Genomic DNA, 22,049 nt, shown 5'->3' with positions numbered 1-22,049 from the left:
ACAGACATGATTGAAGTAAGTAGAAAGCTTTGAAATTATGAGGGCCCAAAAAGCTTCAAACTATTTTTTTAAAGAATAGCTAAATATGAAAAGAATTGTTATAATGGGATTCCAGTTGATTTAACAGAAGTTAGTGATAGTACTTGGAAAGTATACAAACAAATTGTATGATAGTTTGAAGCCTTTTGGGATATTATTTCGGTGTGCAGGGGTGATAGGCCTAGCTAGTTGTGAACATACTGGATCATTAAATTATCTTACATTTATTTGAGTGAAAGGAAAGCAGAATCTGGTCCTTCCTATTTTCATAATGTATCTACTTGGATAACATATAATCTGAGCTTTAAGTCTTGATGGATTAAATGGAGCAACCTAACATAATTTCCCAGGGAGAGATTGGATGCTGAAAATACAAAACATACAGAACCTAAATGCTGTCATTTGAGTGACAATTTGATGATCACCAGTGTTCTTGAGCTGGATGCTACTGGTAGTTGTACTGCTTGCAAGCCCTTGAACTTGTACACAAGTGCATAAAGGAGTATGCTCATCCTGCCTAATTTTTTGGCATGTGTTGGTACTTGGTGCTCACTTCAGCTCGAGTATTTCTTTACAAGAGGTATATTCATTAGTGTCAGTTTGAGGTTTACATTGCATGGAGTTGAAGAAAATGCACAGGTCTATATTGTGCTGGAAGATTTTTTTCAGATGTGCTTTGTAGATCTGAACATATATTTTTCCTTGAGGAACACTATATGCAAAGAAATAGTTTCAGTTTCTTTTAGTTCTTTGTGTCTCATGCTAAACAGATAAGGAAGATTATAACATCTCTACAAGTAAACTTTGAGACTCTTCTCCACCTTAGAAGATTGCTTCTCAAAAGATGACCATAAATTCCACTAGAAACTAGAAATGCCTCTCAACTTCTGGAAGAGGTTCCAAGGGAAAAAGGAAAACTGGTGAAGTGTGTTGTTATCAAAGTAAAGGGGAAAGTGGGGATAATGAAAAAGATAAGTAGTATATCTCATCTAAAAAAGCATGCCTCTTTCACTATACATTGTAAAAGCAATAATCAAGCAATCTGAAGCAGGGATGTTGACTTCAGTAAAAGGACACTATAACATTGAAATCAGCATGTTCTTTTGTGTTACTTTTGAATGTGATGCTTTCCAAACTGGCATTCTTACTTCAGAAGTTTCTGTTAAAGTAGTCTTGCTTCACAGCAACCAGACCTTCAAGATCTTTGGGCAAGGAAAATTTATTTTGACTAGTAGTACTGATGAGGCCAGTACTAAACTTGCTGGCACCTGTTCCTGTTTCTCCGTTTGCAGCTGCAGAACTTTCAATACTGATATTTAAACTTGAATGTGGACAGCTTCTTCAGGACTGAAAATTACTGCCTAATTTAAAAGTTACATTTTATATATATTTGTATATATTATCAAATCTACATGTTTTTAACTTGTGGAATTCTTCTGTTGAATAGCCCAGTTGAAAAGTCCTTCACCTTCATCAAAATGCCAATTTTCTGGAAAGCTTGCCATTGTCATCTACTTATTTCACATTTTTAGGGTCTGTTTTATCAAGATCCTTGTAATTACAAAAGATTCATTTTAACCATAATCATAATCTTTCTGATCTATGTCTCCTTCACAAGTATAGATAGAAAGGAGTAGGTACCACCTTCTTGGTATTCATGGAGTGCTTTGACATTAATAATAAAAATGAGTTTTTACTTCATCCTCATTCTTTAGTGAGGTATTGATTTCACAGTCTGTATCTCCAGTCCCTATGGACTTCATCACTGGAGATATGAGTAAAAAAGATTGATTAAAGTCTGTAGAATTTTCTCAACTGTAGACATGAACTGAGTAGCAATTAAAAATAATCTAAGATCCTTGAGTGATTAAGGTTCTGCAAGCAAATGCCACCTTTATCCTGTATTTGGGCATAGTGGGAATGAAAAAATTGTTTCAAACAACATGAAACTAAATACTCTCAAAAGGACAAAGGTTAGATGAAGCCGAACCTGCATGGATGGAACAAGCTATATATGAACCATTTTGCAAATGCCAATGCAAAATTATCAGATGTTTAAGAAAATTTACTTGTAATTTAATTTTTTTACTTTAAAATACACCGTCTGAAGGGTAATTTGAAACACTAATTGGAGAAAGACAGCTTACACTGAAAACCTACGTCTATCACTTAGTAGATGTGAATCACACTGGAGTCTTCGTGTGTTCCATGTGGACATTTCCATAGTCTGATAGTCTTGCTTTCATGTGTTAAGTGGTCCTAAGGAAGTTCAAAACACAAATGAAGATGTGCTGCCTAAGACTTTTGCTATTGTTTAAGAAGATAAAAGTTGCACCAAAAACATTTCAGAGACACTTCTTTATTAGGTTTTTACACACTGCCATCAATAAGGAGACACTTTAGAAAGGGACTTTCTTGTGATTTGATGCTTGAAGGATGCAAGAGTATGTCAAACCTCACAAGCATACATAATCAGCAGCTGTTGTCACGTGTTATCGTGACAACTACCAATTACAAAGTTGACTTTCTTTATAACATACCTTTTTTGCTATTATGAGTTCTGTGTCTCTGTTCAGACTTCCTGATTGTCACAGTTTGACCCACTTGGTTATCAGCACACACCCTGCAGCTGCTCGCTCACCCTCCCCTCTGCCAGGGATGAGGGCAGAGAATTAAAGGGGTAAAGGGAAAAGAGTCTCATGGGTTGATATAAGAACAATTTAATAACTGAACTACAATAAAATTGAAAATAATAGTAGTAATAATATATGAATATACAAATGAGTGATATACAGTGCAACTGCTCACCATCTGATGACTGAGGCTCAGCCCATTCCCAGCTAATGATCCCAGAGCAGAGAGTGTTGAAATTGCAATCCAGGAAAAGACATAAGCCCAAGTGTCGGCCGGAGAGAGTGAACTTCTGAACAGAGCCTTGTCTATATAGTGAGCATGATGTGCATGATATGGAATATACCATTGGCCAATTTGGGTCTCAATCCTAAACCTAAGGTCAAATTGTAGGCTCGTAACTGGGGCTGTGCTCCCTCCCAGCTTCTCCTGCACCTGCACACAACTGGCAAAGCATGAGAAGATGAGAAGTCCTTGACTGTCCTGGGAAAAACTGTAACAGGCTACTATGAAGAAAGTTAACTCTGTCACAGCTGAAACCAGGGAATTTATCTTTCATACCAACCCCTCTCTTCTCCATCATTCAATAATTCTTTTTGGAGAGTTAAATTTCATTAGATAAAGTTGCCCACAATCTTGAAGATGTTAGGAATAACTCTTCATGTCATATACTGCAAATGGCGACTTCTGCCTGTGAACTATTGCAAATCATAAAACAGGACCAGAGGTGGCTGATGGAGGAAGAAACTGCTGAAGAAATTCCCTCTATTGAATTGGTGGATAAAGTATAGCATTGATATGAGCTTTAATACATTCTCTAGAGTTTAGAGATTGTAGCTGCTTCCTTGTCTCTCAAAGAAACCTACCACTTAATGACTTACTCCAGAAGTTAACACTTATTAAATGGTTTGAAAAGTTATTCTTCTCATTTTGTAAGGTTATTTGGGTATCTGTGGAAGAATAAGGTAGTTCATAAATGTATGCCTTTTTGTCCACCTCTAAATTTAAGCTGAATACATAATTCAAGAAGACAACATTGAAAGTAGATTGCCTGATTTCTTTCCTCTCTTGGGAAAGTGGCTAGAGGTGGATCTCTACTCCTCCAAAACATACGTTTCTATTTAGCAATCTATCTGTGTCACCTAAGAATTCACACTCTCATTCTGCATATTTACCTTTAAGTTCAAGCAAACTCTCTAGCAACCTCTCAAGAATCCAGTGGACCTAGGTTATTTTCTGACCTCATAGAATGTATGATTTCCACAACCAGAGGTAGGTTTTGTTCCTCCCTTGCACTGTAGTTATAATATTGGTCACAGATATTTCAGATGAAGCTTGCGATGGAGAGCCAAGAAGCTGCAGTCATAGGCTGATTTGTTCAGGTAACGTTGTGTATAAAGCCTATAGATGGTATTAAGGCATTTAGAACATCTTTTGAGGGTTGAACATCACAGATGCTAACTAGTAGCTTGACTGATATGCCTTTTTTGGGTAATCACTGCTGAACTGAACAAAGATTTATTGGTAAATGATGTGGCCGAAGGAGATTTTTTTCGTGCATGGTCACATTGCTTTACAGCTTTTCATGTGTGGGGAGAAGAAACACATTTAATATCTCAGAAGCACTTTTTTGCTCCTCCAAAGGTGGTTGGTGAGAAACAAAATATTATAGCCCTTACTGCAGCTGTAGAACACTAACAAAATGTTTTTCCTCGGGTCTGGACCAAGGGTCCAAGATGCCATTCTGTAACAACTTTGAGGGTTTTTTTGCCAGCAGAACTCTCATCTGTAGCTTATGACTTCACTTGCTGTTGAGTCTGAATGAGCTTTTTCTGCATTCCTGGAAAGCAGCTTCTTCTTTTTTTTTTTTTTTTTTTTTTTTTTTTTTTTGGTAGCAATATTAGCCAACTTTTGAGCATGTTTCAGAGGGAAAAATTGTCTTCAGGAGTTAAGAATTTTCTAAGGAAAGTGGAATGGTGGTGAAGGATTGGTTGGTTGTATTTCCAGTTATCTTGCTTTCCTTCCCCAACTGAATAAGATAACCAAGATGAAAAGCCATCATTGTGAAGTTGTTCATGGAGCCCGCCCCTCAGTGTTGACTGAGGAAGCACTTTGGAGCTTTTCCTTGATGCTTCCCTCTCAGAGAGATGAGAGAGTCAGAGTTTCTGTTCTGTGGTAGTCCACTTAGATAACACTGGAAGTATTCACTTGTTCTGCTCACAACATTCCTTTCATTCAACCAGAAGAGTCTCTGCTTCAGTAGTCATTCTTTCTGTGTTTCCCTTTTAAAAACAGTTGTTTTGATATTACTTCTAATGAAGTGAATATGAGCACAAATGTTAAAAGAAAAGCCGGCGTGTATCTCCATAGTTACAGTTGTTCCTCAAAACGTGCAAATAAGCTTTCTGCATCTATCTTTCACTCGCATATCTAAAAAAATTTGGACTCTTTTAAAAAGTACTGAAAGGAAAGGGGATGACCCCATTTATTTGCAGCCTTATCTCTAAGTGTAAGAGCTTGTAGAACTGGGTTCTCATGGCCACTGCTGTTAGAAAGGGATGATATGCATTGGCCATGTACACAGATAAACAATATAGTGTTGCTCTGAAAGTAAGTAACGATATGCTATTTAGTTTCGTATATTTTAGTCAAAATACTTTTTTTCCCTAAACAAGAACAGATGAATCTTACTTTTTTTAGTTACAAGGACTTTATGCCTACCACACATCAATTATTTTAGAGTGCTTATCAAGTTCTGAAGGTCCGGCTGATTCAAAACTCATGAGACAGTTACTAACCACGCAAAGAAGGCTGAGAGGAGTTCCATTTTCAGTTTGCAGATTTCACAGTTAAGCGAAGTAGGATAAGTATGGAAGTCAGTTGTTTCTGTTCCTGCATTTTTAAAGGCTTTGGGAAGTTAGCATTGGAATTTGAAAGTGACAACTCTGTAAAACTTTTTCCTTTAAAATACATTTATTTCTTGGATAAGGAATTGCAGAATTTGTTTTGTTTAAGTGTACTTGTCTCTACATCTTGCACAACAGTATTTAATATTTTCCTTAAGGGTAATAGGGTGTTCTACTTTCTTTTGCATTATTAAAAAAAATGATAAATGTATCTGGAATAATCTTTTATTTAAAGGATATTTCATATCACATGTTTATGTGATCACATATTTATAATTTGAGAAGACAGTAGTCCTCAACTAGTTATTAGTAGTTGTTGAAGCACTTAGGAGCATTGTGTTTTTCTTACGATGGGGCAGGAAACGCACATGTACTTTTTTCAGGTGTCTGGAGATCACTCGATAAGCCACTGTTACATGACCAGAATACAACTTTTGCTAAATTTTGTTAATATGACTGTGCATAGGTGACATGGTTATTGTGTGTCTAGTTTGTTTTGTCATTAGAAGTGCATGCAGCCATGACACATACTTACTGGACATGCACATTCCTGGCTGGTGACTGTTCAAGTGCATTTGGACAGTGGGAGAGCTTACATTTTTCATTACAGTCATCAATGACTGAGGTAGGAGAGGAGACAGGGGTCACAGGTAGACTTCTAGAACAATTAGCTTTTTTCTGCTCCTGTATGAAAAGCTTATGTGAAAGAGGGAAGCAGTAAACAGGCTGCTTGATGAATAAGTAATTCTGGTGGCAATGTTAGCCCCATCTCTTGATTACTTTGGCATGTAGAGTTTAATGCAAAAGTAGGCATGAAAAGTTCAAAGGTACTGTATTTGAGAAATAGCCAAATTATTAATTAAAATACTAGAAGCATGTTAAGTTAGAATTACATGATTAGGAGGAAAAATTCTATATTTTTTCTGTTTTGACAGGTTTTTCTGTTGTTGACAATTCTGTCTCTTTGTATTTGCTTTTGTTGTTCATACAAAAGAAGCTGTAGACAGACCTTCAGAAACTTTTCTTCTGATGTGCATGCAGTCTGGTAGTACACAACTGACGCTGTTGGGAAAACCTCAAAAATCCCATGGCAGTTCTAAGAGCCAGGCAATTCCTTTACCATGTCTCCATTTCACACATATCCAACAGGTAGTGCAAGTGTAATTCTTTTTGATGAAGGACACCCACATTTTCAAAGGGATACTGTGCTATTCAACCTGATTCTTCAAAAGGATTACTTAATCCCTATATGCACTGTTCCTTTACAGATGTAAACTACATGGAGATTCATACGATTTCTGTACTTTGTCACCACTAGAAAATAGTTTTATTTCCAGAACAGTAAGATTTTTTTAAAAACTGTTTTGTAATAAAAGTGGTGGAATGACTTTTCTGTATCAGCAATTTCTATAAAATAAAAATGAAAGAAAGTCTGAGCATTATGTATAAAAACAATTATATTTTAAAAGATTTTTAAGGCTGTAAGTGCTATGCAGCACACAGTGAGTAATGAAATGTCAGAGTTCAAATTTCCACTAATGATTATTCAGGAAAAAAATAGAAATTATAAATGCACTAAATTAAAAGCACCTTGAATGCTTTGAGCAGCAATTGTTTCCCTGTATCAATTTTGTTAATAAAGCAGTAATTGTTCAGAATTGTCACAGAAATAATGTGGAATCTCCTTTGTGCAGTTATTTTTCACTTTGTGTACTTTCTCTCATTCCTCTATGCTAGAGACAGTGTGACTAAAGTCATATATGGAATTTTTGTTGTGAAAATGCACTTTCCTTAGAGCTTCCATTGCCTGCTTTCTACACAGGTGTAGGTATCTTAATGGTGATGAGCATCTTGGCTGTTTCTGTCTTGTTGGTTTCCTACTATGAAACTACCTTCCTTTGTGACCCTGTGACCATATAGTTCAATTATAGTGTAATTGTTAGATGATGTTAACACTCTGATTTCTCAAGAAGATAGGGGCTTTCAACAAGTTTATAAACAATACACTTATTTTGTCACTTCAGTGCTTTTATCTGATGCAAGGGTAGTTTGACTTCAGGAACCAATAATGCACTTTAGACTTATTAAAAGAAATTACAGATACAATGTCTCAAAAATCACCTTAAATGGACAGAAAACAGACATGCTAGTAGTGAATATATTGACATTGTTAGAAATGAGCTACATAAGTAATTGTTAGTTATGTAAAACAAAGACTATGGCCAAGTTGGAGTCAAGTAAAATCCTTAACAAACAGCAATTGAAAAAAACAGGCCAGGCTATGCCTATTGAGTTTAGCTACAATACTTTCTGTCTACTTCATGATACTATTTTATTAAAGAATGAGAGTGATGATTATTTAAGAAAACTTCTGAAGTTGCTTGAATTTCATGTTTTGCTGGTCATTTTTGTCTGTTCTTTGGAAGTTTCTGCTTTAGAGGATGTGATATTTTCCGGTGTGCAGGTTGTTTAGAAGTAGAGTTTCTGTCATCTTTCGCATCTGCTTTGATGCCACATTTTGAGCTGTCTCTCTTTTACTATTCTGTGAGTTCTTTCTTCTACCTTACAAGTGGTGGGGTGGGGAGTTATTTACTCTTCTTGTTCTATTCGTTCTTCTAATATAAATCTTTCAGAAGACATGAGATATAATTTTAAGTTTTGTTTATAGACGGAAGTGGAGAAAGAGGTGAGAAGGATGCCAGCAAAATCACAACCTATCCACCGGGGGCTGTCCGCTTTGACTGTGAACTGCGAGCTGTACAAGTCAGTTGTGGATTTCACCATTCAGGTAAAAACAAATAAATCAGGGTTCATTATAACAGAATTTTTGTAGGGTTTTTTTTTAATGTTGTCATATGTGTTTTCATGGCTTTGTGTTTAATTTTAAATAAGGATGTACATGGGATTGTTAAAGATGAAAAAGTTGGAAGTATTTTGTAGCCTACTACACTGTCCTTCAACAGTGAAAAGGACTATAAGTATCATATATTGAGTTACATCAGAGCTTTTAAGCAATTTTTGAGTCATTTGAAAACATATGCATGGCATGGCTCTAGCCCTGCATAGACGTGCTATCTGTGATGGGTTGTGGAGTCAGGTATAGTAGGGATTGTTAACTGTGCTGCTCAGAAAGGCTAATCAGCACTGGTACGCTGCCATGTTAATGTGTGCATATGTCAGAAAAATACTCTTCTTTTTTGTTTGTTTTTCAGTGGTTTTGATGGAGAATGGTGATGTTTACACATTTGGGTATGGGCAGCATGGGCAACTTGGACATGGTGATGTTAACTCCAGGTGAGCTGGTAATTGAAGGATGTGATTGTGTATTGCTTTACTGCTGCATAACAAGTGACTAAAATTCTGTTTCTCTATAGCTAGGCAAATGTGAAAACTCAAATATTGTCCAAATAAAGGTGATAAGCTCTTGTTTTGCACTTATTCCCCACAACCCCCTGGATATAGATATACTAACAGTACTGTTGTACTGTATAAGTAATTTGTTTACTACATGAAGGCTTCTGTTCATAATTATTAGCATAGCTTTGACAACTGAGTTTGGAATGCGTGTCTCTTTAATTCTCTGTACATGTGTGAGAATGACATTGAAATCTCATTAAGATTTCATTATTTCTGTAAAATACTGCATGTGCAATAGTTCAAATACTGTGATGTTTTGAACTTAGATTAACCTGTTTCTGTTACACCATTGACAGTAGTTCATTTCTGATAAAATCTCATTTTTGTTTATTATTAATCTCCGAAATTAAGTTTCTAAGCTTGGGTCTCAGTTGCATTTTGTAGACACTTATTTTGAATGTCAGCATGAAAGTGATGTGTGCTTTCTTTGCGGTCAATGGAAACAGAGAAGTCAACAGAGTGTGGAGAGCTATTTGACTAACCACCCACTACTTATCTACTTCAGATATGCTCAGTAGCTCTGTAAACTTTGTGGGCTTGATCTCCATTGACTACAGTGAGAGCACAGGTAATATAGGTGTCTTTAACGTGAAGCTCAGTCTCACCCTTATTGTCTCATCCTTGGTTATCTTATCTACCCACTAAAGTGAAAAATGAGTGTCCTACCATAAAGGGAAATGTAATAATGTTGTTCTTTGGGCACCAACGTATACCGTATAACACATAAGATGGGATTTTGAATAGTAGGAATCATTGATGCTTTATGTATGTCCAGTACTGCCCAGTGTCCTTATGTAAAAGCCATACAAAGTGGAGCATCCGTGACCTGTCTTCAGTTCTGTCATTTCTCTTGTAGCAGTGAGATGAAAATTACTGAACATCTGTCTTCCTAGTCTCTTTGGAGACTTCCAGATAATTTCTTTTGTCAAGTTTATGAAGAAATCTTCATCATCTTAAAACTTTCATTGGATTCACTAAACAAAAGGGGGAGAGGGAAGGAAGAAAGTAAGTTTACTGGAAGTGTTACTTTGTGTTGACTGCTGTGCCTAATGGTAGTCTCTGAACTGTTACCCCTACTCAGTTTGCATTGGGCTGATGAATGCAGTCTGTGTTTCTGCCTATGGTAGAGTTGTATCACAGATAAGTAGCCTGGTTTTCATTCCTGGAAATTCTTGGATACTTGTGCCAAGCTACAACTGCTTTAGCTGGCAATTCAAGTCACTACTAGAATAAGGCCAGTTTCTGTCTTAAAGACTGAAGAGGTGCAATCATCAGTGGCTTTTGTACTGGTAACTTACTGTCTCCTATTTCCGACTGCGATGAAATCACTTGTCATTTTTGAAGACATCGGAGATATCTGCTGTATCTGTCAGAATTTCAGGCAGTAAACCCCACATCTGTTGCTTGTATAGACAGAAACTCAATGGAGACGAAATGTAGTTCCAAGTGAGATCCTGGAAGAGAACACCAAGTATCCTGTGCCAAAGGATAGTGCTTGACCAGGCCTAGAAGCTGAGGAGGTACAAACGACTTGGCACTGACTTTTCTATCATTCTACAACAGACCCTAGAGAGTGTCTGAAAAAACCCTTGAAGAAATTTGGAGTATGTCCTGTGCATGAGAACTGGCTATAGTACTATATTGCTGTTATGCACCATCATTCAAATGGTAATTTCCTCATTGATGTACTTCTTTTTCCAGCTTTAAGTAGAGGTCTCTCCTCTGTCCTCACAGTAAGGGATTCAGAGAAGGAAACAGGGAATCCTTATGCAGAGTTCCACCTCAGTTGGGATGCAGTGGTGCTCAGATGGCCAGCTCCAGCCAGGTCAGTGGTATGTCAGTCATGCAGTGTGTCACATTGCCTGTATTGACCTCAGGAAGACCATCGTCTTCTGAATCCAGGAACTGATGCTGTGCTGTGTTTCTGGGAGAGAGAGAGAGAGGGGAGAAAAAACCAAAGGAAGTAATATTTAGACAGTAGTCTAGCTAGTATATCTAAATATGGGGGCCTCTGAAAAAAAGAGCTGTCAGGGAAAATTCAGGAACTCTCATTTTCATCTGAAGGAGCCATCTTCATTGCCAGATGAAGCAATGATGGAAGTTCTTGGGCAGCAACTGGTGACTTATTGTTTCAGAGACTTGCAGTGTAAAGATTTAGTAGTGAGACTATATTTTTAGAAGTCTTGAAAGTGCTGAACTGTTTTGAATTCTGCACACCTGTCCAGACAGGTCTTTCTCCTTAATTAAAGGGATTCTGGACTCCTCTGTTAGAGTATGCTGAACACCACAAATTCTTCATCTTACTTTGGTAGGAATGAGGCATATTACATACCCTCAAAGGACTTCAGACTATTTTTTATGCACAAAACAGCAGATAAACAGGACAGTGTGATTATCAATAAACCATTAATAGAACTGAAATGGTGTGGAGAAACAAGCAGTATGCACAAGGTGGTGGAGCTTTTTTTTTCCAACAAAGACTTCAGCCATTCACAGATGGTCCCCTTAAAAATGCAAGTGATCTGGTTCCTGGGAAGACATTTTTTCTATATCAGTATGCTGGAGCCATTAAACTAGTCTGCGTAGGCTTTCTGTTGTAAAACCTACAGTGGCAGATGTTGAAGAGTTACTCACTGCATGAAGGATTTGTCAGTCTCTGCTTACGTTCTCCTCAAATTAGATGCTGATGAATAGGAACTCAGTGGAAACAAGAAATGCTTTGCAGTTTCTAGTCTTGGTGAAAAATAGGATGTGTGGTATTAAGGTCAGCAAAGGCCTTGTTGTTGCTGATGCTTTTCTCAAGAAGCTGGGACTTAAAACTTCAGGATCTTTCTGTTATTTTGCAAAATTTCCCTGCATTTCTTGTACAAACTGTTGACTTCAGCACTGTGTTAGCCAGCACATGATCTGGCAGTCAAACTGCAGAAATGGAACAATTGAAGTAAGGCAATCCTGATGTGATTTTGCTTCCAAAGGTTCAACAGCAACTTGGAAGAAAACTGAGCAGACCTTCCATGGACAGTCAAGTATGAAGACAAAGCATAGAGACTATATCATATTAATACCTCTAGAAAATAAAAAAAAGTGTTCCGTCATCTCTGTGTTTCTAGATGTTTAATTGTTTTAAGTCAGCTGTGGCGTGGAGGCCTTATTTACAATTTTTCATCAAACTTCCAGTTATCTCTAAAATCTACAGCTCTCCATTTCTTTTTGACTCCACGCTGTCCTAGTCTGCCAGCAATTGACAGAGGTGACTACTGGTTTCCTCTTACTCTATACACAGTAACAGCCCATGAGCCTGACTTTACAGCACCACGGTCAGCTGCCCCAAGTGACTTCTTCCTGGACCTGACAGCCAACTGTTGCCTAGATAAGTACCATGGACAGTGATGTAGGGCAACTTTTCAAAAACCACATCTGCTTCCAGAAGTGCTTACACTTCAGAATGCAAGAGGGGTTCCATGTGGAATGGCAAAATACATTTGGACCTTCTGCAGGATCCTGAGTTAGCTGATTCGTGTATATCTGCTGCTTTTCATTCAGCAGTCTTACATTTTCCCAAGGGATCTCAGGTTACTGTCCGTATAGTTGAGGTTGGTCTTTTGTGATTGACCTATGTCATGTACCTGTGTCATATCCAGAAGCCAAATAATCTGTGAGTTTGACACCAACTTGTCCTTCAGCTCTGTCCCAGAAGAATACTTCTTGCTTTCTCCCATTCAAATGGAGAAACCCTGTTTGTCAAAACTTTGTCCAAAGAATCTCTCAGACTCTTAAGTGTCTATGCTGAATTTTTTCGTGTTGAATTTAAGAGGGATAGGGAAATACTCATTAGTATCACAGGTTTTAAACTCCATGTACATCAGTCAAACCGGCTTATTTTATTTTTTCCAAAACGTTCCTCATTTTATGAAGTAGAAACTATTTTTCTGTAATTTTACTTTTTTTGTTTTTGACATAGTTAAATATCTTAAAGTTTTTCCTGTTAATTTCTTTAGTTGATACATTGTAGTTGGCCATTTCAAAGCTGGCTGATCTTAATAAAAGTAATAGTTAAGAGGATAACGTATTACGTCTTTCCACATTAGTTGCTTCTCTGGTTTTACTCTGCTGCTGACAAGGGAACATCATACACAGTGTTCAGATAATGTTTCTGATAGATTCAATTGGCGAAAGAGAAAGATAAATCATTTTGGTGATAATAGCTTAGCTTTTATACATCAAATAGATGAAACATTCACTTTTTTTTAGAAAAACATAAGATTAATAATTTCATGCCTGCAGCTATCATAATTTTGAGGGAGAGGGAAAGAACCTTAATTAAAAGGTTCCCTTTAACAGAAATGTTTTTGGATTAGTTCTTAATTATGTTTTGTTTCTGGTTTTTGAGCTTCCTTAAAGTTAATAGGAGGCGAATGTAAAGTTTCTTCTGTTCTTAAAATGTTTCATCATTGGTGCTGCTAGACTTTGCTTTGTGTGTCTGTATAATCTTACTGGTGTCCAGACCCATGTGCCTGTAGACCAACAAAGTCTTCTAAATTTATTGATGTCATGTTGTGCATCCTCTAACAAATTTTATACTACCCATCAGTATCTCCATCTCCACTAGAATCACCCACTGGAAGCTACCTTTACCACAAAGGAATAATTTCTTTCTATATACCTCTGTTCCCTCTCTTGTATACCTGTGTTCTCATCACCCGTCTTCATGCTGCATTCCTCTGTTATACTTTTCCATATGTTCTCATCTCCTACTGAAAGCGATGCCTCTCTTTCCTCCCACTTTCTTGATTTATGTTTTACTTGCAATTCAGCGAAAACCAGAACATGCAGATAACCCATCTTTTTGGACATCAGCTGCTAAACAATCGCTAGGTAACCATGGGCTGACACATTTTTTTATTCCAGCATAAGACAACGTGCTCTTATTTTAGATTAACCACCTTTTGAAAGTGTGTGTTTATAAGTAGGTTTAAATAGTGCTGCTGTTCTCTGGGTTTGGAGTTCCCAAACACAGAGTTAGTTGAGAATAACTTGGTCTTCAAATTCACAGTCTTTCAAAGTCCACGGTAAATTTGAAGTCTAGGTACACATTCATTCTGGAATTTGAAGTCTGGTACAGTTCTTTTAGGCTCCTGTTCACTTTGTTGGGATTGAGATAAAAATTTTAGTTTTAGTATTTCATGCTTCTTTCTTTTTCCTGCTCTTTCTATTCTAAGTCATCACTTAAAGTTTTCTTTCTTTGCTTCTTAAACATACTGTTGGGTTTTTTTTTCCTTCATTTTTACTGGATGGGAAGTTTATTTTCTTATACCTGTCTGTATTTGGGAAGCACATGGATTAGGCTCTTTCAGATCTTTCTGTAAAACAGTTTGGAGAGGTTTGTTCTTTCTTGAGTCTATGAATTTGATGGAGAGCAGTTTTTTAATGCTTTATTTTCCATTAGAAAGCTGATGGAGGTGGGTAGACCTTCTCTTTCTTTTACTATTCCCTAGACAGTGATGTCTGGAGGGCCATATTAATGTTGCTTCTGATAATTGTACTAGGGTGTCAACCACATAAGGCTTTGATTGCTTCATAATGCCAACAATTTTCTTAAGTGCTTAACAAGCACCCTCAATAGAGGTATATTTTTTTTACTGCTACGGTTCATTGCAATATGTTTTATATACATACATATATACATACGCATATGTATTAGTGTAACTACAGTAACATTAATGTAATCCTATAATTATATATTAAATTAACCATTTTTATTCTATGCTAATTTCTGAGTAACTGAAGAGAGGGTACTTGATCTGGTTCCCTGTAACAAGACAGCATAAACTTAAGTATCTGGTACGGTCTTTCAAACCTCTTTTCATTTAGTATGTAAGGTGTTGCTTGACTCTGGTTCATTATATTATGTAAATATAGTGAATATATTTCACAGTGATTGAAATCCTTATAATGCTCAAGTGTGTGTTAAATGTTGCATAAGCATGTATTGATACAAAATTAATTTATTTTGATATAGGGGATGTCCCACTTTGGTGCAAGCATTGCCAGGTCCTAGTACACAAGTTACTGCTGGGAGCAACCATACAGCTATTCTCCTAATGGATGGCCAGGTTTTCACATTTGGAAGTTTCTCAGTAAGGAAACAATAGATGTATTGTTCAAAGACATTTCAAAACTGTTTGCTTATGCTTCCTCTTATAGAACTAGTTATGACTTCTGCATGTCTTTTATGTCTGTTATGTTTAAGAATATGGCCTCTAATATTGTTGTGGTTGGAAAAGTATGATGCCAGAAATTCTTGGTGGTTTTTATATTTTAATGAAGATGGTGATTTAAAACTGGGTTATTTTATAAGGTGCACCAGTTTTCTCATACTCTTATTGTTGCAAGCTCCGTTGCAAATAAGTATCTATTGCATATTCTATTACTTGTCTGTCTGTATTCCTTTGAAAAAATAAGTGTCCTGTTTTCTTTCATAGAAACGGCAGTGAGTTGCAGGAGTTATGCTTACACTTGAGGGGAGATTATTGCTCAGTATAACACAGCATAACTCTGGAACTCTTCTTTCGTATGCACATGGCGTATATTCTCCTGTGTCCACCTGAAATCCATTCTTAATGTCACTGAATAAGCACTTCAAAATAGTTTAGTTCCCCTTCATCCTGACTTCAGGCCTTTGAGCCTCCTTGTCTTTGCCAAGACTGCAGTCTCTCCAGAGTCATCTCTTGTTCATGCTTTCCCACCAAGGTCCTTTCAGCAAAAGCTAGACTATAGGTATTGGCCTGTTTTTATATGCTTTAAAAACTGTATATTGCCAAACATAACAGAAGATAAAATGTGCCTTTTGCAATCTGTCTTTTTACAAAAAGAGTGGTGACTGAAATTTTAGAATTGGAAAATCATGTTTTGAATTGAAAGTATGCCACAAGATGGCTATTACATTAAGTAGTTTTGTGTTGGTTTTCAGACGTTAAGAGCTTTGGTGTCCACATTTTTGTCAAAAGTGACTTGGACACATAAAAGTTTAAGCTTTGTTGACTTGCAGTGAAACTTAGTCCCTGAAAAAAACAAATTCACTCTCAGAAATAGGATTTAAAAGCCTGTCTGTTGACAAAGTTATTTTTTTTTCTAAAAGAAAAAAAATTAACTATATTTAGACCTTCTGTTCTGGTTTTAATATTGTAGTGCTTGAAAATTCATTGAGAGCCTCATAAAGTCAAGACAAGCTCAAAAGCAAGCATGTTTCATGAAAATGTCTTCACTAAGTTTACTTACACACAGTGTTATGTAGAAACAGGGATGAGTAACATGCTGGATAGAGGATATTTGCTGTATGTGCATGTTTCTTCTCCCTTACAATTGTAAATTAGAAGTTACCTTGACTTCATTAGCCTGCGATGAATTTCCTTTGCCTTAGTGAGGTAAATGGGAGTCTGAACAGGTTTATTGCAGCAGTTCTTACTACATGCTTTGGTACATTATAAGAACTCTTGGTCCATCTCTCAGTAACTAGTTGTACATAAGACATAAGGCCCTAGATCTCCAGGTCAGGATGTTAATGAGCATATGCAGATGTGCTTGCTTTGGCGCTTTATGCTCTTTTTAGCTCAAGTGTGAGGTGCTAATTGATTTCTAGTACTTTATGCTCTGTAAGAGTTAAGTACATATAAGTTCAGAATTGAGTGGAATTTAGACTGTCTGAATCTGAATATAGACAATGTAGATTTTTTTTCCTTCTATTAATTCATTCCTTGTTTAACACTGAAGTTGTTCAGATTAGTATTGAAGGAGAATGCATTTATATCTGATTCTGAAGATGAAAAGGAGGGTTATCCATCATGGAGAGTTTGAGTTGCATTTAAAAAAAAAAAGTTCACTCAAAACCCTAACTGAATAGGGAGGACAATATCTGTCAGGAACTTGATCCTTGTATTTAAATGTATAACACCTCACTTAGAGCAGCTGTTGCTTTTTGAAGGCAGTTTTGTGGTAAGCTGTGTCTTCCAGATTACTAATTTTGTATATTGAAGCTGTTGAAGTAACTTGCTCATGTTTGAAAACTTACTGTTACTTACTAATTCTTACATTCTCTCTGTAGAAGGGTCAGCTTGGTAGACCAATTCTGGATATGCCTTACTGGAATGCAAAACCAGCACCTATGCCTAATATAGGATCTAAATATGGACGCAAAGCAACATGGATTGGAGCCAGTGGAGACCAGACTTTCCTCCGGATTGATGAAGCTCTCATTAATTCTCATGTGCTTGCTACATCAGAGATATTTGCAAGCAGGCATATAATAGGTAAAAACTCTTCTATAATATTTAAAATTCCTATAGAAGTATTGGAGAAAAAATAGCTTCAGTCATGTGAACAATAGAGGAGCAAGAAGTCAAAAATGTGAATGGAGGGAATTAAAATATTTTGGCTTTCTAGGTATACTGCACATGGTGATCCTAGCTGCTTTAGAAATAATTTTATTAAAAATAAGAATGCAGAAGTCTAAACTCTTCTTACACTTAAATCTTACTACAGTTTATTTTTTGCTGTAGCAGTATATCTGTTCTGCCCGAGTACATTAATGCTTCATGCGTAGAAAATGCCACATAATGAGTGGAGTCTTCATGATTTTTCTGCTCTTTTTACTCCTTCGTCCAGGTTTGGTACCAGCTTCAATATCAGAACCTCCTCCTTTTAAATGTCTTCTGATAAACAAAGTAGATGGCAGTTGCAAAACATTCAATGATTCTGAGCAGGAAGACCTTCAAGGTTCTGGTGTGTGTCTGGATCCTGTCTATGATGTTATTTGGAGGCAAGTGTGGATTATAGCTATTTAAGTCATAGTACAGAAATCCTTTTTAAAATCATTTGGGAGGCAGGAGATTTGATTATGCTGATTTCCCTAGTAAATGAAAAACAATTTTTAATCTTCCATGTATCTTTTTTCACATTTTTTGTATGATTTGTTCAAGTAAGTCCAAAACAAGCATATTTTCTTGCCCAAATTTTTTTGACCTTTTTTCCCTGCCCCTCCCCCCCCCATCATTCTCATTCCAGTCTCATGACGTTTGGGAGACCCCAATCTATTCTGCTTATTTACTCTCTTTATTCTTCCCTTTCTTTCCTCCATCTACTTAACACTTCACTGAATAATTTTCCTGCAATACACAGCTTCCACAACCTTGTGTCTTAAATCTTCATCCTTCTGTCTGCCATTAGTGGTTAAGACTTGAATAGGGGAATGGTTGGATTATTAGTATTCTTTTCAGTTCTGACATTGTGGGAGGTCAAAATGAAGATACTGATTTAGATGGCATGGATATTCAAATTATGGTTCTATTTATTTCACAGTCTTTGGGGGTGGTTGCTTCTAGAGGAGTCTTTGAGCAGGCATAGGTCATAAGCCCTTGTTCCAAAACAGGATCATAACATCCAATTCTTCTATAATGATTTAAAAGCTATGTTAGCCAGGATTTGTGAGAGAAATTTGAACTGTCATCTGAGTGCAAGTGATGGATGATGTTTAAACTATTGGAAGACTTAGGCGAAACAAGAATAATCACTTATGGTTAGAATAAAGCAGGGAACCACCTAGTGTACATTCATCTAGAAAAGACAGTATCATGTAGGATCATATCTTTAAGTGATCATTGCATCCATAGGCTACTTACATCCTACATTGGATGTGCTCATCCAAAATTGAGATTCAAGAACTTAATAGCTATTTATCACTGAAGCATGCATGCTTGCTAGGCATATTCCTTCATGACATCTGAAGTTGCTTGGGTGGCTGTAGTCCTGCATTATGTACATCCCCAGGATTGTTTGAATCTCATTAGCTAGGTACCAGTTCTTACTTAAATTATGCTGCGATTTGAAATAAGGAAGAGTAACATCCACATCCCTAAAGTTCTTGGTCATGATATTATCAGCATGATTAAAAAAACACTGAAAGACTAAATTTATGAAAAATGTAGTTGTTGATGGCCATGGGAAACCAGCAAGTGTCAGGGGAGAAAACATGATGACCCTCAACTTGATGTAAGACACTAAAATTGTTATGCAGCTTGAGGAAGTTCAAAGTCATATGTTAAAGATATTATTATGGGTAAACATGGGTTGAGGTGTTTTATTGTCTTGCAGAATTTTGGGTACTGTAGAACTAAATCTAGAGCTTAAATACTTAACTGAAGAATGGATCTTGGAGTCTGTGCAGCTTTATTTCTGTGTTGTATCCCATTCTTGTTTAATAGAAAATACTAAAACAGTCTAAAGAGGAGACATGTTAATGAATATGCCTGTTAGGAGTGAAATATTTGGTATATTAAATATTTTTCCTGGACTTTTTCTTCATGCCTATTTAACTGAAGGGGGCACTTTCTCTGTACAGAGACAACATTCTTACATAAGTTTTTAAGATTTTCTTCCCAGCTTTGTGACTTTTTCAGTTAGTACTGAAATTCAAGTGGTTAAATAATTTTGTATGTGTGTATATGTGTGTATAAACTTGCATATTGTTAACTTGTTGAAATCCTGAACACATGTGGTGTCCTATAATATTTTTAGTTAAAAATATTTTTTTCTCTGTTAACTTAGACCATCTTAGCCCCATTTGGATTTTTAGAACAGCATACCAAGTGAAAATGCCTTTTGTGCTTATTCAAGACACTCCCATAAGCCTGTGTCTTCTAACTGTTTCTTCCTTTTAGTGATATAAAAGACTTCATTTTTTTCATTTTCTTTTTCTCCATATTAATCTGTAGTATAGGAAGTCTTTGTGTATTCTGTTGTTTATTCTGCCCTTTTTTATAATCCCTTAAAACTCATAAGGTGATATTACCAATTCTAAAAAGCCCAAACAAAATAGGCTGGATTTCTCAAGATCTCTTTACTCCTAGTTGAAGGTGAGTAGCCCTTTTACTTTCACTTGGCATCTTTATAATTTTTGAGTGCATCTGCCATTGTATCTAGTACTACTACTTAACTAGTTAACTTCATGCTTCTTAATAGATTATACCATTTTAATATTTATTAGCTTTGAAAACTGTCTAACATTTTCTGTAATTTGTAAACCCATAATATGAGTGTTTGACTTGAAGTACAACAAGAATGTTTTTGCGTCTTTCCGTTTGGTAGTGTGTTAAGCTAGTAAAGTTTATTTGTATTTGGTGCAATGATGTTCAATTTTAAGAGTTTGTACTAGCAGATCTACATTTTACATAAAATAGCTTATAGAATTTAATTACCAGTTAGATTTTTGTATTTTTTTTAGTAGGTGAAAGGTTTTTTTATACTCTCTTTTGTCTTGCTCTAGGTTTCGACCAAATGCTAGGGAGCTGTGGAGTTACAATGCAGTAGTTGCCGATTCGAGACTTCCCTCAGCTCCAGACATGCAATCCCGGTGTAGCATTTTGAGTCCAGAACTTGCTCTACCAACAGGTTCCAAAGCTCTAACCACCAGATCTCATGCAGCTTTGCACATTCTAGGTATACATTTATAGTTGATATGTCAGAAGCTTAGATGAAATAAAGAAACATTACTTCATGTATAAAAGAATTGTAATCTAACAGCTTTCTGACTTTTTTGGTTAAAATTTTACTTCGTAATCTTTCATTGGTCTTAACACTTATGATCTGGCTGATATGCATTAATTTTAATCAAAATAGTTATCTTCTGCTATCTTAACGATGCTAGAGGATTTTAGAGTTCTGATGGAACCTGCTACTAGAGGTCAGAAGAATAAAGTGAGAGACCTTCCTAGATGATCTTAAGTGCTCTTAAAGAAGCTATTTTTATTTTTAAGTAAATGCAATATCTAAACTTAAAATTTACTCTTTGCAGTTTTGTATAATGGGACTCTTTAAGAGTAATATGATTTCCTTTTGTAGTCTAAAAAGCCTAACAAAATGAAAAATAATCCCACTGTGTTCATGTATAAACTGGTCATATATAACATACCCAATGCTTTAAACAGTGCTTTGGAAGTTATTTTAGCTCACTTGCTCACTGGTTGTGATGAGTGATCAGTTCCTTATCCTGCTCCCTTCATTCTGTGTTAGAGGTGATAAATTTTAACTTGAGCAGTATTTTTTTCTATTTGAGTCAGAATAGGGCATGTTAGGTACCCATGTATATGAAAAAAAAATGCCTTTTGTGAAGGCTCTCAAGTCTGCCCATAATTAAGTTACTACACCTCTTTTTCTGTAATATGGGAAATGTAAAAAGGAAAAAACAGAATATATTGCTGGCAGTTTATTTACCATTGGAAAAGTTGTAAGGTACATTTAATCACATTTCTTGGTTATTCTGTAAAATTAGTAAGTTAAATTAAATCTTTAGCAGCTATCCTTCAGATCCTACTGCAGTGACCCCTGACTTAATCAAAGCTATAATGATGTTCAGTAGCATATGGGTGGTTTAGGGACAAAGCAGTTGGGTTGCTTTGATCTTTTTAACTAATATTCATTTCCATTTCCTTGATTATAATCAACAGTAAGAAATTTTGAGTTGTTCTTGGCTTTGCTTTCTTTTAGGTTGTCTTGATACTTTGGCTGCTATGCAGGACTTAAAAATGGGTGTAGCAAATACAGAAGAAGAGACTCAAGCAGTAATGAAAGTTTATTCTAAAGAAGACTATAGCATTGTTAACAGATTTGAAAGTATGTGCACAGTAAAATCTTATACCATAAGCTGATCAGATTTGTGGAATGAAAGACTAAGATAGAGTAACTGTATTTTTGTTGTTTTTTTTTTTTTTTTTCTACAGGTCATGGAGGAGGCTGGGGCTATTCAGCCCACTCAGTAGAAGCTATCCGTTTCTGTGCTGATACAGATATTTTGTTAGGTGGGCTGGGGCTCTTTGGAGGTAGGGGTGAATACACTGCTAAAATAAAGGTAAGGTTTTGATTTTGTTTTAAGCAATATTGTGTCTCAAAATCAGAACTTAAGAAATGCCACCTAATCATAGCATCATAGAATGGTTTGGGTTGTAAGGGACCTTAGAGATCATCTAGTTCCAACCCCCCTGCCATGGGCAGGGACACCTCCCACTA

General features: G+C 36.3%; 1 protein-coding gene across 1 annotated transcript in view; it reads left to right on the top strand.

Annotated features, from left to right (window-relative positions):
- LOC104464149 (E3 ubiquitin-protein ligase MYCBP2-like) overlaps positions 1-22,049 on the top strand; it is a gene marked incomplete at both ends in the record, with an annotated part of 81,040 nt that overhangs the window by 34,855 nt on the left and 24,136 nt on the right. The window contains 8 exon segments of the mRNA XM_010076784.1: positions 8,245-8,364; positions 8,789-8,870; positions 15,013-15,130; positions 17,095-17,299; positions 17,655-17,808; positions 20,311-20,483; positions 21,531-21,656; positions 21,764-21,891. Of these exon segments, the coding sequence (XP_010075086.1) occupies positions 8,245-8,364; positions 8,789-8,870; positions 15,013-15,130; positions 17,095-17,299; positions 17,655-17,808; positions 20,311-20,483; positions 21,531-21,656; positions 21,764-21,891 (1,106 nt within the window).

The sequence above is a fragment of the Pterocles gutturalis genome, unplaced genomic scaffold, assembly GCF_000699245.1.
Source record: "Pterocles gutturalis isolate BGI_N339 unplaced genomic scaffold, ASM69924v1 scaffold1733, whole genome shotgun sequence".
In the NCBI taxonomy this organism is placed as follows: domain Eukaryota; kingdom Metazoa; phylum Chordata; class Aves; order Pterocliformes; family Pteroclidae; genus Pterocles; species Pterocles gutturalis.
The sequence above is the reverse complement of the archived record's forward strand: the minus strand, read 5'-3'. Positions and strand labels throughout refer to the sequence as shown.